The 14,384-nt window shown below is 52.9% G+C and overlaps 1 protein-coding gene across 2 annotated transcripts; it reads left to right on the top strand.

Moving 5' to 3' along the window:
* The first annotated feature begins 28 nt into the window (after nucleotides 1-28).
* On the top strand, nucleotides 29-5,039 carry LOC136000081 (olfactory receptor 14C36-like). Of its 2 annotated transcripts, none has more exons than XM_065653760.1 (2): nucleotides 29-104; nucleotides 3,815-5,039. In XM_065653760.1, exon 2 carries the CDS (start codon nucleotides 3,837-3,839, stop codon nucleotides 4,767-4,769), a length of 933 nt encoding a protein of 310 aa, XP_065509832.1. In that variant the 5' UTR covers nucleotides 29-104; nucleotides 3,815-3,836; the 3' UTR covers nucleotides 4,770-5,039. The 2 variants fall into 2 exon arrangements, with proteins under 2 accessions (XP_065509832.1, XP_065509833.1); XM_065653761.1 differs by lacking the exon at nucleotides 29-104 and adding an exon at nucleotides 673-2,096.
* The last annotated feature ends 9,345 nt before the right edge of the window (nucleotides 5,040-14,384 follow it).

Raw genomic sequence — 14,384 nt, 5'->3', positions numbered from 1 at the left:
GGTTTGTGTGGCGCTGTGGGTGCACAACAGCAACGGCCCCATGGTGCAGCATCCACAAGATGGACAACCACCACCACACAAGATGGCCACCACCAAACAAGCCAGTGCGACCCATGGCACAATGCCACCCATGGGGCAGAGGAGGGGATCTATGGGGCAGAGGGGTGTCTATGAGTAGAGGGGGGGATCTATGGGGCTCTATGGGGGTGTATGGGCAGAAGAGGGGATCTATGGGGCAAAGAAGGGAATCTATGGGGCAGAGGAGGGACCTATGGGGCAGAGGAGGGACCTATGGGGCAGAGAAGGGGATCTATGGGGCAGAGGGGGACCTGTGGGATGCACAGGGGATCTATGGTGGAAAGGAGGGGATCTATGGGGCAGAGAGGTGTCTATGAGTAGAAGGGGGATCTATGGGGCTCTGTGGGGATGTATGGGCAGAAGAGCGCAAAGAAGGGAATCTATGGGGCAGAGGAGGGACCTGTGGGGCAGAGGAGGGGATCTATGGCACAGATGAGGGTTCTATGGGGCAGAGAAGGGGATCTATGGGGCAGAGGGGGACCTATCGGATAGACAATGGATCTATGGTGCAAAGGAGGGGATCTATGGGGCAAAGAAGGGAATCTGTGGGGCAGAGGGGGGACCTGTGGGGCAGAGGAGGGGATCTATGGCACAGATGATGGCTCTATGGGGCAGAGAAGGGGATCTATTGGGCAGAGGGGGACCTGTGTGATACACAGGGGATCTATGGCGCAAAGGAGGGGATCTATGGGGCACAATGAGGGGGTGGGGACCTGGCTCGCCATCCCCCACCTCCCACAGGAATATGTCACCTCGTGGGGACACTTGTCACCTCCCCAATGACAAAGTGGACACCATGTTCTGGGGCAGCTGCCAGACCACCCCTTCTGCCTCCCTGGCCCCCAACCAGCCCCACGGTGCCTTGTTGGGGGGGATGCAATAGTGACCCCACACACTCAGAATAATAGAATGGTTTGGGTCGAGGGGACCTTCCCAGCTCCCCCAGTGCCCCCCCTGCCATGAGCAGGGACATCTGCACCAGCTCAGGTTGCTCAGAGCCCCGTCCAGCCTGGCCTGGGATGTCTCCAGGGATGGTTCAGCCACCACCTCTCTGGCCAACCTGGGTCAGGCTCTCACCACCCTCAGGGCCAACAATTTCCTTATATCCAGCCTGAATCTCCCTCCTTTAGTGTAAAACCATCACCCCTTGTCCTATCGCAACAGGCCCTGCTCAAAAGTCTGTCCCCATCTTTCATGTAGGTCGTCTTTAGATACTGAAAGGCCACAACGAGGTCACCCTGGAGCCTTCTCTTCTCCAGGCTGAACAACCTCAACTCTATCAGCCTGTTCTCTAATTTTACGATTGACCCAAATTGATGCGTGAGGGGTGGGGAGCTTAAATGATAAGGATACTCTTGAGCAGGAATTTCTCTGCTGGGGACTCCCTTTTCTGGAGGCACCCAGTTTGAGCTGCTCTTTACACCCTACTTTAGAAATAAATTATTACTTCAAGAAAAATTCCTGGAACCCATGCCTGAGTCTCTGCTTCAGGCAATCCAGGGAGAAAAATCTTTCCTTTAAATAAGCCTGAGAGGAGATAAGTCCCCTTCTGTCCCCAGGAGTGTAAACCCAGGATGAGATGCCCCAAATTGCTCAGCCAAATGCCTTCCCTTAGCAGAGGTAAAGGAGAGACCTCCCTGACCATCTCTGGATGTCCTGCCTAATGACGGGACAATGAAGAGGCTATTCCTGAACCTAAACCTAATTCCAACAGTAGGAATTACACAGCTGGAAAGACGTGTATCTCTCCAGCTGAGGGAAGGAACATCAGTGATGACTTCAGCCTGTTTCACGCCAGGTTCCCCAGGAACCTCAGGGACACCTTGAGGGGAGCCCAGAGGGGACAGAGAAGGTGCCACCTTGGGCTGCTCCTCTGCTGCTGAGCTGGGCTCCTGGCACAGCTGAGGGCTCTGCCTGAACCGAGGGGAGATGACATAACAAGTCGTTAAAGGCTTTTGGAAGTAGGAAAACAACCTACAGCTCACTTGGGAGGAGAAATCTCTAGGGCTTTTGACATGGTGAGTCTGTGGTTGCAGAGCGCTGAAGATGGGGTTGCCAGGGTGGTCACCTAAAGCTGGTACATCCCGTGGCTGATATGGCACGACAGCTCCCCCAGTTCCTGCAATGTGGAGAAGAACGTGCTCGAGAGCAGGATCTTTCTAAGGGGGCTTTTCAAGAGGAAGGTCAAAGCGGGGGCTGCCTGATGGGGGAGGCACTTTTTGGAGTCCGTGCTTTCAGTTTGCTGCTGTGACAAGGTGGCGGGTTGCGTGGTGATGGGGGTGTCAGGTTTGTACAGGAGACTGGGACTCCTAGAGCATCATGCTGGGAGAGCTGTAGCTCAGCTCTGAAGCTCGTAAAGTCCCTTCGCCCACCCCAGTGTATGAGCACCATCTTTGTGGTTTCCTCGGGGTTTTATCTGAGATGTTCTGTAGGATTTCCAAACACCGTCATGCCCTTGTAGAGCGCCCTTTCCCCAGGACGTGTCTGCAGGGCAAAGCTGAGCCCGCAGCGGGTGGGATGGGGTCTGTGAGCAGTGACAGGCAGGAGACGTGGGGACGGAGAAACAGCTCCAGGCGGCAGAGACGTGGGCAGGGAGGGACAGGGAGCTGCCCCCGAAATGCCCTTGGAGGGGGGATTCGGGCACCTGGAGCAACCCCCTGGTCTCACCTCCCACCCAGCAGAGCCTCTGCCATCAAGACCGCAGGGTCCATGGCATGAGTCACCTGCAGCCAAACCCCCAGCAAAGGAGACTCTCCCACGTGTCCGTCTGTCCCCCCCTGCCCTTGCCTCCCTTGGCAGAAGCAATGTGCCGTTTCTCTTTTTTCTCCACGTACCCGTGCTGCTGCTGCTGTTGTTTGGAGGCTCTCTGGGGTTGGGGCTTTCAGGTGAATCTCAGTCACCCTCAGGGTCCTCCCATGCAGATGTGTCCAAGGCGATCAAGGAACCTTCTTCCCTGTGGGGCTCTGGACCCCACAGGACTCACGGGTGGGGAAAAAGCCAACTCTCACTCCAGGGCACCCCATATTTAGGACATCCGAAAGGACCCGGCTCTCCATTGCAGTTGTTGCAATACCTGGGAGCCCATCAGAGACACTGAGGCCACAGACGTACCACTGTGTGGCTGCGTTTGGGAAACTGGGACGAGCTCACAGTGTCCTTGGCTGGAAAGTGAGTCTGGAGACAGGGTGAGGAGACTGGAGATCTGCACTTGGAAAGTGGACTCCCCTGCTCTCAGCAAGGTGCAGTTTCTTCGCAGGGGAACATCCAGAGGTGACCGTCCTCCAGCCCAAAGAGCTGTCAGAAAAGGGCAGCTGAGACCAGGGCTGACGGACAGGGCAGATCTTCTCACCCTGCACTAAGGGGCAGTCCCTTTGCCTATCAGGACCCACAAGGCTTCTCTTTGACAGCAGCAGAAATGCCAAGGATTTCTGCCTTAAAACACTCCTTGGAGGTGGTGGGGCAATGAGAACGGAATACACAACACAAAATCCCCACAGCTTCACTCTGCAATCAGGTGAACTGGGAGCAACGATGCTGAAAAGCTCTTTGACATCAGAGATGATTTAATCTGAGATCCATGTTCCTATTTGCCTATTGCCGTAGGGCAGGGCTGGCTCCTGCAGAGCCCACAGCACAGCCTCTGCTCCCTGGGGCGCCCTCAGCCAGCACCAACCAGAGCTCAGGACCTGCCAAAAGGTCCTCCCTAATCAGTAACCATCTTTTCCTCCTTGGACAGGTCTCCATCCCAGAGGCAGAAAATGTCCAACAGCAGCTCCATCACCCAGTTCCTCCTCCTGGCATTCGCAGACACGCGGGAGCTGCAGCTCTTGCACTTCTGGCTCTTCCTGGGCATCTACCTGGCTGCCCTCCTGGGCAACGGCCTCATCATCACCACCATAGCCTGTGACCAGCACCTCCACACCCCCATGTACTTCTTCCTCCTCAACCTCTCCCTCCTTGACCTTGGCTTCCTCTCAACCACTGTCCCCAAGTCCATGGCCAGTTCCCTCTGGGACACCAAGGACATCTCCTACAGGGGATGTGCTGCCCAGCTCTTTCTCTTTGTCTTTTTCCTTTCAGCGGAGTATTATCTCCTCACCGTCATGTCCTACGACCGCTACGTTGCCATCTGCAAACCCCTGCACTACGGGACCCTCCTGGGCAGCAGAGCTTGTGTCCACATGGCAGCAGCTGCCTGGGCCAGCGGGTTTCTTCATGCTGTGCTGCACACGGCCAGTACATTTTCACAACCGTTCTGCCAAGGCAACGTCGTGGACCAGTTCTTCTGTGAAATCCCCCATCTCCTCAAGCTCTTTTGCTCAGGCGCCTACCTCAGGGAAACCGGGTTTCTCATGGCTAGTCTCTTAGTAGTATTCGGGTGTTTTGCGTTCATCGTGCTGTCCTATGTGCAGATCTTCAGGGCTGTGTTGAGGATCCCCTCTGAGCAGGGACGGCACAAAGCCTTTGCCACATGCCTCCCTCACCTGGCCGTGGTCTCTCTGTTTGTCAGCACTGGCATGTTTGCCTACCTGAAGCCCCCCTCCATCTCCTCCCCATCTCTGGACCTCGTGATGTCCTTTCTGTACTCGGTGGTTCCTCCGGCAGTGAACCCCCTGATCTACAGCATGAGGAACCAGGAGCTCAAGGATGCTCACAGGAAACTAGTGGCCGGATATTTTCAAAAGCAATAAACTGCCCATCTTCTGCACATCACTCGCGATACAGCTCACGACAGGCCCAGCCTCTCTTTTGTATGTTTTGGAGTTGTTGGTGTTGTTTTGGAGTGGGGGGAAGGCTTGTTTGGTTTTGCTCTTTTTAATTATGATAATATTGCCCACAAAGAAATGTCATGATTCATCCCACTTCTAATTCACTATCTACCTTTATAGTTTGAGTCACAGACTGTGTAAATGAGAAGCCATGCTCCCTGTGTAAATGAAATAAAGGGCCCTGCAGTGAAACATTTGTCTGAGATCCTTCCTCTGAGACCTTTGTGAAGCTGAAGGCAAAGTGCCTGTGTGCAGAGGGGAATAGTCCCATGTCCTGGTTTTGTTAAAAACAGGTTTCTTTTTTAGTGAGCTTCCCTGTCAGCTAAAGTCTTCTTACTAACTGCAGTTTTCCTGAAAGTTAGGTACGTGTTTTGGTAGACAAAGCAATGGAGTGCGAGGTCATTGATAATGATGCATCCCGCAAGATGTGCGAGCAGGAGGTGAACTGAAAATCGACCAACTAAAGTATTCCATCCCATTCACGTCATACTTCATATAAAAGTGGGGGATCACGAGGATCTCGTCCCTTTTCCTTATGGCCGACATTGGGAGAGGACCTTGCGAGTCGTCCCTGCGAACTGAGGCCCAGTGACAGACTGAATCCAGCTCCGGTTGGCTGCAGAGTCCAGTCCAGGACTTCGGGTGCTGGCCCCACATCTGCCGGAGCAGCTGCCGGGACTTTCAAGACTGGTTTTGTATATTTTGTATTATTTTCTCTATTTTTATTGGTAGCATTAGTAAAACATTTTTAATTCTTTCCAACTCTCTTCCCTGTCCTTGTTTCCTTCCCAATCACCTGTCAATAGTGGGAAGCGGGGAGAGGGAAGGGCTGAAGGGGAAAGCGGGGGAGAGGGGGTTAACAATACATCTGCCACGGTTTTATTGTCACCCCGCAATCAAACCACGACCTCCCAGTACCACAGCGCTGCCAGGAAGCACCAGCCTTGTTCTTTCCAGAGTTGTTCTCGTTCCGCTTTCCTCCTCTCCTTTGGAGCCCCTGTATTGGTATAAGGCCTGAGCAAGGGGATCTCCTTAGCGTGGTGTCTGAAGGCTTAGGCTTCCAAAGTTGCTCTCCAGAACATGCCTAAGGAATAGACTCTCAAGAGGCTTGTTGTTTTGCTTGTTTCTCTGTGGGCTCAGTGTGGTGAGATCAAGGTCCCAGCCTGGCTTTCCCGGGACTTAGGGCTGGTTCTTCAGGTTTTGCTTGTCGGTGGCCAGCACCCAGGTGGATGGTGAAAAAGGCAGGGTGACTCTCAGCATCCTCCATGGCCACCTAAGGGCCTGTGTGGAAGTGGCAGTGACCACCACCACCAGTGACTACCACCACCAGTGACCTCCCAGCCTGACCAGTGTGGCCCCACAGCCCAGGCACCACAACCCACTGGCTCTACAGAGCAAAACCCCCAGCTCAGGACCTGTGGGGAGAATGGAGACAGGGTGTGGGAACAGCTGGACGGTTCTCCTTGGGGAAAGGCTCTGTGGGGAGATGGGATGTCCCAGAAAGGAGCAGGGCAAGAGAGACATGGAAGGAGAAACCCTTTGCCACTTGAGGCAGCAGGAGCTGCCTGAAGGGCCAGGACTCGGTGCTGTCCTGCGGAGCGGGGCTGGCACAGGGAGCTGGACGCTGCCTGGCATCAGGATAACCCGAGCACGGCAGCCAGAGAGACACGGTCACTGGTCTCCATTTCCATTCCATTCTACAGGTCCTGCCCAGACTGGGGTTCTCTGCTGAGCTGGAGTGAGAGCAGGGAGGAGAGCTGGGGAGGAGCTGGGCTGGGCCGGAGAGGGAAACACCAGTGAAAAGCTAAAGTGTGTGGGTGCGCAGGGTGGGGGCACACAGCAGAATCACAGAATCAGGGGCTGGAATGGACCTCGAAAGCTCATCCAGTGCAACCCCCCCGCCGGAGCAGGAACACCCAGCTGAGGTTACACAGGAAGGTGTCCAGGCGGGTTGGAATGTCTGCAGAGAAGGAGACTCCACAACCTCCCTGGGCAGCCTGGGCCAGGCTCTGGCACCCTCACCGCGAACAAGTTTCTTCTCCTATTCAAGCGGAACCTCCTGTGTTCCAGTTTGCACCCATTGCCCCTTGTCCTGTCACTGGCTGTCACCCAGAAGAGCCTGGCTCCATCCTCCTGACACTCCCCCTTTCCATATTGATCCCCATGAATGAGTCAGCCCTCAGTCTCCTCCAGCTCCAGAGCCCCAGCTCCTCAGCCTTTTCTTGGCAGGGAGATGCTCCCAGTGTTCTGGCACAGCCAGTTCTCCTGGGAGAGACATGAAGGACCAGTAGAGTAGGGGTTGGTCTGTGCCAATGTTCCTGGATACCGTGGGGCAGCTGCCCCAGGGCAATCATCACAGACCAGCCCCTTGCAACCACCATTTTGATCACTGTCCTCTCACCACAGCTGAGAGACGTTGTTTGTCCCTCCATGGAAGGACACTGAGCGACCAGGCCAGAAGTCCAGGTGCACGTGAACCTGCATGACCGCAGATGCCACCAGCTGCTCCTGTGCGTGCCATGGAGGCCTGTGGGACAGTGTATCGAGGTCACTTCAAGTTGAGAGTAACTCCCCCAAGAAACCACCCAAATGCAGCACTGGGATGTGCTTCCTTGAACCAGGTGTCCTCCCTGGAGACCTGCTACAGCTCCACCACCCAGCCCCAGCTGCCGGCCGCCTTTATGACTGACAATGGCACCATCTCTGCTCACAGCAGCATTAGCGCTATTTCCTGCAAATTTTGCATGTACTGCATGTCTTCTTTTTCTTGTGGCCCATCCTGTGATCAGTACTGGGCTGTATGCCACCCACTTCATCTTGCAAGAGTCACGGGCTGGATGGCCTGTCTCCAGAAGGCACCTTGGCCACAGGGATTCCTGTCCTCTGCAGTAACCACTTCACTCTTGCCCCAGGTACAGTTTCGTGGCCCCAATGTAGTTGATGACTTCTGTGATTTTGCCCCGCTGCTGGAGAGCTCATTCTTTCACAACCTGCATTCCAGAGCCAGCTCTCCTCTTCCTGCTCACGTGGGCATCCCGTGAATGCATCACCGCTCTCTGTCCCGCTGTAGAGAGGCAGAAGTCCTTCTCCACATGGTCCTCTCCCCTCACCTGTTTTCTACACCACCCTCATCCTTGACTGTGTGATGCCCAGAACCACACTGCCAAGACAACTTGATAAAGCCTTTTTTCTCCGCTGTCCTCACATCCCTGCTCAATCCTATTATCTACAGCGTAAGGACCAGAAAGGTTGGGCAGGAGTGGGGCATGGGGAAAAATGCTCAGGAAAGCTTTGAGGTGGACGGAGAACCCGTCAGAGTTGTTGGCCTGATGTTCTCTTCTGAACAGGCCCAGAGGACATGGACAGCATTTGCTGTGTCCCAGAAACACACCTGGAAGTATGAGATATGGAGAAAGCTTTTAGTGTAGGAAGGGGCAGAAATGTGCTGGTGGAGTTGGCTGGTGTCACCTTGAGACCCCTCTCAAGCATCTTAGAAAAATCCTAGCTATCAGGAAGGTTCCAAGGTTCTCTGAAAATGAAAATATCAAACCCATCTTTGAGAAGGTGAAGAAGGAAGATTGGTAGAATCACAGGCTGATCAGCTTCTCCTCGGTACCTGGGAAAGTAACGTGGCAAGTGTCCTTCCAGCCACCTCCAGGCACTTGAGGGAAATCAAAAAGGGTGCAGAACCTGTTTGGGAGGGGAAAGCAGGGAATGTTGCATACCTGGACTTGAACAAGGCCTTTGACATGGTCTCCCATAGTCTCATTATAACCTTACCGGTGATAACCTGGACGGAAAATGTAGACGACAATGCGACAATGCGGGTGAGAGTTCAGCTGGATGAGCAGGCCCAGATGCCACCAGTGGTGCGGACTCCTGCTGCCATCCGGTCACTATTGGCATCCCTCTGTGACTAGCACTTGAGCCAACGCTGTTGAACATCTTTGTTACCTCCTTGCATGGTGGGCTGGAGCTCACCTTCAGGTCCTTTCTGGATAACGGCAAACTGAGGGAAGCCCTTGAGCTACCTCATCTAGTTCACCCTGGCTCGAGCAAGAGTCAGACAGGATGACATTCAGGTCTCTCCCAACCTGAGTTATTCTATGATGCAAGGAATCGTTCTGTTGGAGAGGTTTTTGAGGACAGAATATGGAGAAGAAGGAGAAAAGACAGCGAGGCAGAAGTAGAGAGAAAATGTCGCACTCTAAATACAGAAGAAAATTTATTTTGATAAGTGGCTGCCTAAAATTATCCACATAGATCGAGAGAGCATAATCAGCTTGCTGGTACATGGCCTTGGTGCTACTAATAAAAAACTATTAAAAATAATGAAAGGTGATGGCCTTGAGATTTTTCTGCAGAGGTTCCATCTTTTTCCTACCCCTAAATGCCACCCCTCAACTTAAAAGGAATCTACGACTCTAATCCTTCACCTCAAGCCTCACCACCAAACTAAAGCCCAAACCCATAGCCTTTCGCGCCTCCCCTATCACTCACCCTAATTCTTAGTCCTTACTTACCCTCAGCATGAAAAAGCTGGCCTTAATCCTAGCCCTGACACCCGTCCTAACAAAACCGTAACACACAAAGCTAGCTCATACCCTAAAAACTAACCCAACACCCTCAGCAGAGCTCCAAACCCTCCTTCTAAACCTCTGCCTGATCCCTAACCATGGAAGGTGAGCTCTAATCCCCAAACCCTAAGCTGAAAACCTAACTCCCAAAGCTCTCCTTCCCATCCTCTAACCCCCTCACCTTCAGTCCCTTTCCTAACCTAGACCTAGGCCGGTTGGCACCTTGGGGGCAGGACAGGGATCATGAGGTCCCAGAGCAGTGTCATGGTGCTGGAAAGGAAATGTCAGGTGAGCTGTATCTGATCAGCTCAGAGACCAAAAGGAGGAGAAGGGTAAGGATGCTGTGGTGAGGTCAGCCAGTGCTTAGAAACTCCTAATCCTTAGTGATTGTCCCCTGTGCTGGGAATGGAGAGGCCAAACCTCAAATCCTGGGGGCAGTTCTGGGCCTCTCACCTCAGGGCTCAAAATGGCGGCACCAGAATCACCTCAGGGCTCAAAATGGCGGCACCAGAATCACCTCAGGGCTCAAAATGGGGGCCCCAGGGGTGGCGGGATCACCTCACGCCAAGAAAGGCCTTGAGGTGCTGGAGTGAGTTGAGAGAAGGGAACGGAGCTGGGGAAGGGGCTGGAGCACAAGTGTGATGGGAGCGGCTGAGGGAGCTGGGGGTTCAGCTGGAGAACAGGAGCTGAGGGGAGACAGGGACACAAAGAAACGGCCTCAAGTTGCGCCAGGGGAGGTTGAGGTTGGATGTGGGGAACAATTTCTTCCCCAAAGGGCTGTGGGGCATTGGAACAGGCTGCCCAGGGCAGTGCTGGAGTCACCATCCCTGGAGGGGCTGGACAGACGGACATGAGGTTCTCAGGGACACGGTTTAGAGGTCAACTTGGCAGCACTGGGTTGGACATGACGATCTTAAAGGTCTTTTCTAATCTAAATGATTCTATGATTCTAATCTAGCAGGTGGTATATGACTGTGAATGTGGCTTTCAGGCCAGTTCTGCCCCTGGACTTGAAAGGCCGGCAGCAGGCGTGCGGCTTGGAACATCATGGTGTGGTTACTTTTGTCTGGTCAGCTGGTGCAGCCAGTCTTGCAGATCTCTACTCTAGAAGGGTTATCCCATTTTGCTCCTCTGGTTACTTTCAGTGTTTTCTAAGGAGGAAAAATAAAAAAGACAAGTCATCATTTCTACTGGCCCCAAAAGAGGCTGTTCGCATGTGAATTTGTTGTTGCAGTTTTAAATAAACGTGCAGTTGGCCTAATCATCGATATCGGGTTAGAGCTTCTAACAGACTTCCTCGTTACAGTCCAGTTTATTCTGCAACCCAGGGATCTGCTCAACACAACACAGCCTGAGGGCCCTGGGTCTACTCAGATTTACTGTTATGTCTATCTCTTATCTCCACCATGTACAATGGTCTTCTGGTCAGGATCACTGAACCTCCTGATGAAGGTCGGGAAGAGAATGAGGTTTCCTTTAGACAGTTAGAAGAAGTGTCACAATTTTAGGTCCTGGTAATCACTGGGGAATCTGAAGACCATGGGCTTCTGCTAGAAGGTCTTGGTTGAACGGAAGGTAGGAAGTAATCCCTGACCCAGCACAGTGGGAATGATCTCCTGCGTATGTTTTGCACAAGAAAACAAGGCAGGACTGGTGGAAGATGTGGAGGACAGCTTCGGCTGCAACTCGAGTGTGGCGGTGGGGCAGCAAACCCCGAGGGAAGTGAGCAGGACAAATTGTAGCAGTGCTGAGCAGAGAAGAAGGATCACCTCCCTCAAGCTGCTGGCAGTGCTGAGTCAAGGGGGATGACAACTCCCTCGCCTGGTTGGCCACGCTCCTACTAATGCAGCCCAGGATGCAGGTGCGCAGCTTTGCTTCAAAGGTGCAAAGCCAGGAGAGGACAAGGCTTCTTTGGGGACACATAATAACAGCCTTCCCATACCTTCTTGGATATCAGCAAGGTATCCTCCCTGACCTGAGTTTGGCTTCCTTTGTATTCTCATTTGGCATTTCTTACCGTTTTAACTATTGGCGTTCCTTCCATGGTCAGCTCTTACATTAAACTAGTACCTCCTTCTATTATCTGTACTGTCTTGTTGTTCCTGATACTATTATCTTGCCAGGGGCACCACAAATCTGGCACACACACATTAACAGCTGGAAAAGCAGAGCTTCACTCCAGGGGGATCCTGAGAAACTCCACGATTTGGCAATAAAACCCTCATGAAGTTTTACAAGGAGAAGCAGTCGGTCCTTTATTGGGGGGCAGAATAACCCCACACATGAACAGCTCAGGAGTGACACTGAGAAGAAGTCGCTTGGCATTACGAGGGACACCATAGGAACCAGTGGTGCCTGATCCAGGCTCTGGCACCCTCACCGCGAACAAGTTTCTTCTCCTATTCAAGCGGAACCTCCTGTGTTCCAGTTTGCACCCATTGCCCCTTGTCCTGTCACTGGTTGTCACCCAGAAGAGCCTGGCTCCATCCTCCTGACACTCCCCCTTTCCATATTGATCACCAGAGATAGTGGAGCTTTTCTTGGTAGTGAGGAGGAAACCTCCATGAATTCAAGCTTGGAAGGTTCCGATTGGAGGCAAGGGCAAAGAAACATCAATCCAAGGGTAGCGTTGTGGTGCAAGAGGTCTCCCAGAGGGAGTCGGGATCATCCCAAGGCTTTGTGTCTCAAAGAAAGGCCAGTGAGGGTGGAGAGACATCAGTGAATGTATGGAAATGCCAGGATGAGAGAGAGGTAGGAAAGCAAGATGGATGTCAACAGCCTGAAGAGAAAAAGGCGTATGAAGGGGACAGTATAAGCAAACCTGAAGTAGAGATGATCATCGGCTCTGCTGAGGCTAAAAGGCCACACAAGACCAAGCTCTTTGTCCCCTTGGCTATGGCAGTTGCATCTGTCTCTGAAGACTACCAGGGTAAACTTTATTTTGAGGTTCCAGACTTTGTTTCCCCCAAGTCCCTTCTTGGGGAAGCCACCTACACGGTGTCTTGGCCTGCCTGCAATAACAGCCTTCAATTATCTGCTCTAACGAGTCCATGGGGAGTCTTTGTCAGTTATGGCCCTCAGTGGGGCCAATCAATGCTTCAAGATACTTTGGGGCTTGCTTCTCACTTCAACTTCTTGAGCAATTTGTTCAGTCTCCTCTCAGTATCTGAAGTTCATGGACTCGGGGCCAAATACACCACGGGCTCATTAAAATACAGCAAGTCCTAATGAACTTCAAGTCTTCAAGACCTGTAGAACTAATTCAAGCTGTTTCATAACGTAGTTAAGGAGGAAGATTTCAAAGTGCACCTAACCAAAATTATTCTTTATTTTAAAGGGCATATTACATTATTTTTCAGTTTAGAGAAGAGGTGATAGCAGCATTCTCTGCTTGATTATTGATCTAGAGTGTCTTCTCAGGAGGTCTGGACAGCTAGAAAAGCTGTCCCTTGAGGTCCAACATGGTATGGAAAACCTTCCTCTCCACCCCCGCAACATCACCCTTTTTCCCATTGGGGAGAAATTCCCCCCTGGGACTTGCCTCACTTATTTTTACATTTGATTTCTCCACAGATAACTGCAGCTGTATGTTACAGCTCCTTTGTACCATCTCCCACCTGCTCACCTTATAGAACTGGCTGCACACAGGCTCAGAAGGGCTTTTCCTATTTGAAAGCGAAGTGAAGAACAATCAAGTTTCATAAATAATAAAACACACTCTTCCACCATAAGTTAAGTGCCAGTGTGAGGTTGGATGTCAAGGGGGAGCCTGTACAGAAGTGCATCCACCCGGGTCACATTCTTTGGAAAACCCTGAGGAGGGCTGTTTGTGACCTGGGGTTCCCAGCCTGAGGATGTGTCCTTGTCCCACGAGAGGCTGCGCAGCTCTTGTGTTAGTCCCCTGAGGCCCAGCACCTCCTGCTGACTCACTCCCCGTGGTCCCTGCCTTCTCTGGCGTTGCCCTGCGAGGGTGGTGCCACTTGGGCACAAGGCTTTGGCACAACCAACAACCACAGAATCACAGAATCGCAGAATGTCAGGGGTTGGAAGGGACCTCGAAAGCTCATCCAGTCCAATCCCAGCCGGAGCAGGAACACCCAGCTGAGGTTACACAGGAAGGTGTCCAGGCAGGTTGGAATGTCTGCACAGAAGGAGACTCCACAACCTCCCTGGGCAGCCTGGGCCAGGCTCTGGCACCCTCACCGCGAACAAGTTTCTTCTCCTATTCAAGCGGAACCTCCTGTGTTCCAGTTTGCACCCATTGCCCCTTGTCCTGTCACTGGTTGTCACCCAGAAGAGCCTGGCTCCATCCTCCTGACGCTCCCCCTTTCCATATTGATCCCCATGAATGAGCTCAGCCCTCAGTCTCCTCTTCTCCAGCTCCAGAGCCCCAGCTCCTCAGCCTTTCCTCGGCAGGGAGATGCTCCACTCCCTCCAGCATCTTGGTGGCTGCGCTGGACTCTCTCCAGCAGTTCCCTGTCCTGCTGGAGCTGAGGGGCCCAGAACTGGACACAATATTCCAGCTGCGGCCTCCCCAGGGCAGAGCAGAGGGGCAGGAGAACCTCTCTGACCTACTGACCACCCCCCTTCTAATCCCCCCAGGTCCCATTGGCCTTCCTGGCCACAAGGGCCCAGTGCTGGCTCATGGTCACTCCGCTGTCCCCCAGCACCCCCAGCTCCCTTTTCACTGCTCTCCAACAGCTCATTCCCCAACTTACACTGGAACCTGGGGTTGTTCCTGCCCAGACACAAGACTCTACATGTGCCCTTGTTATATTTCATTACATTTCTTCCCACTCAGCTCTCCAGCCTGTCCAGGTCTCTGGATGGCAGCTCAGCCTTCCAGTGTCAGCCACTCCTCCCAGTTTGGTGCCACCAGCAAACTTGCTGACAGTCACTCTATTCCCTCATCCAAGTCGTTGATCAATATATGGAATAGTACCAGTCCCAGTACCACCAC

This window comes from Caloenas nicobarica, chromosome 31 (genome assembly GCF_036013445.1).
Source record: "Caloenas nicobarica isolate bCalNic1 chromosome 31, bCalNic1.hap1, whole genome shotgun sequence".
NCBI lineage: Eukaryota > Metazoa > Chordata > Aves > Columbiformes > Columbidae > Caloenas > Caloenas nicobarica.
Note: the sequence above shows the minus strand (reverse complement) of the source record. Positions and strands in the feature narration are given on the sequence as shown.

What these genes read in the sequence shown, in the direction of transcription:
- LOC136000081 (XM_065653760.1), top strand. Translation starts at nt 3,837, where the DNA reads ATGTCCAACAGCAGCTCCATCACCCAGTTCCTCCTCCTGGCATTCGCA.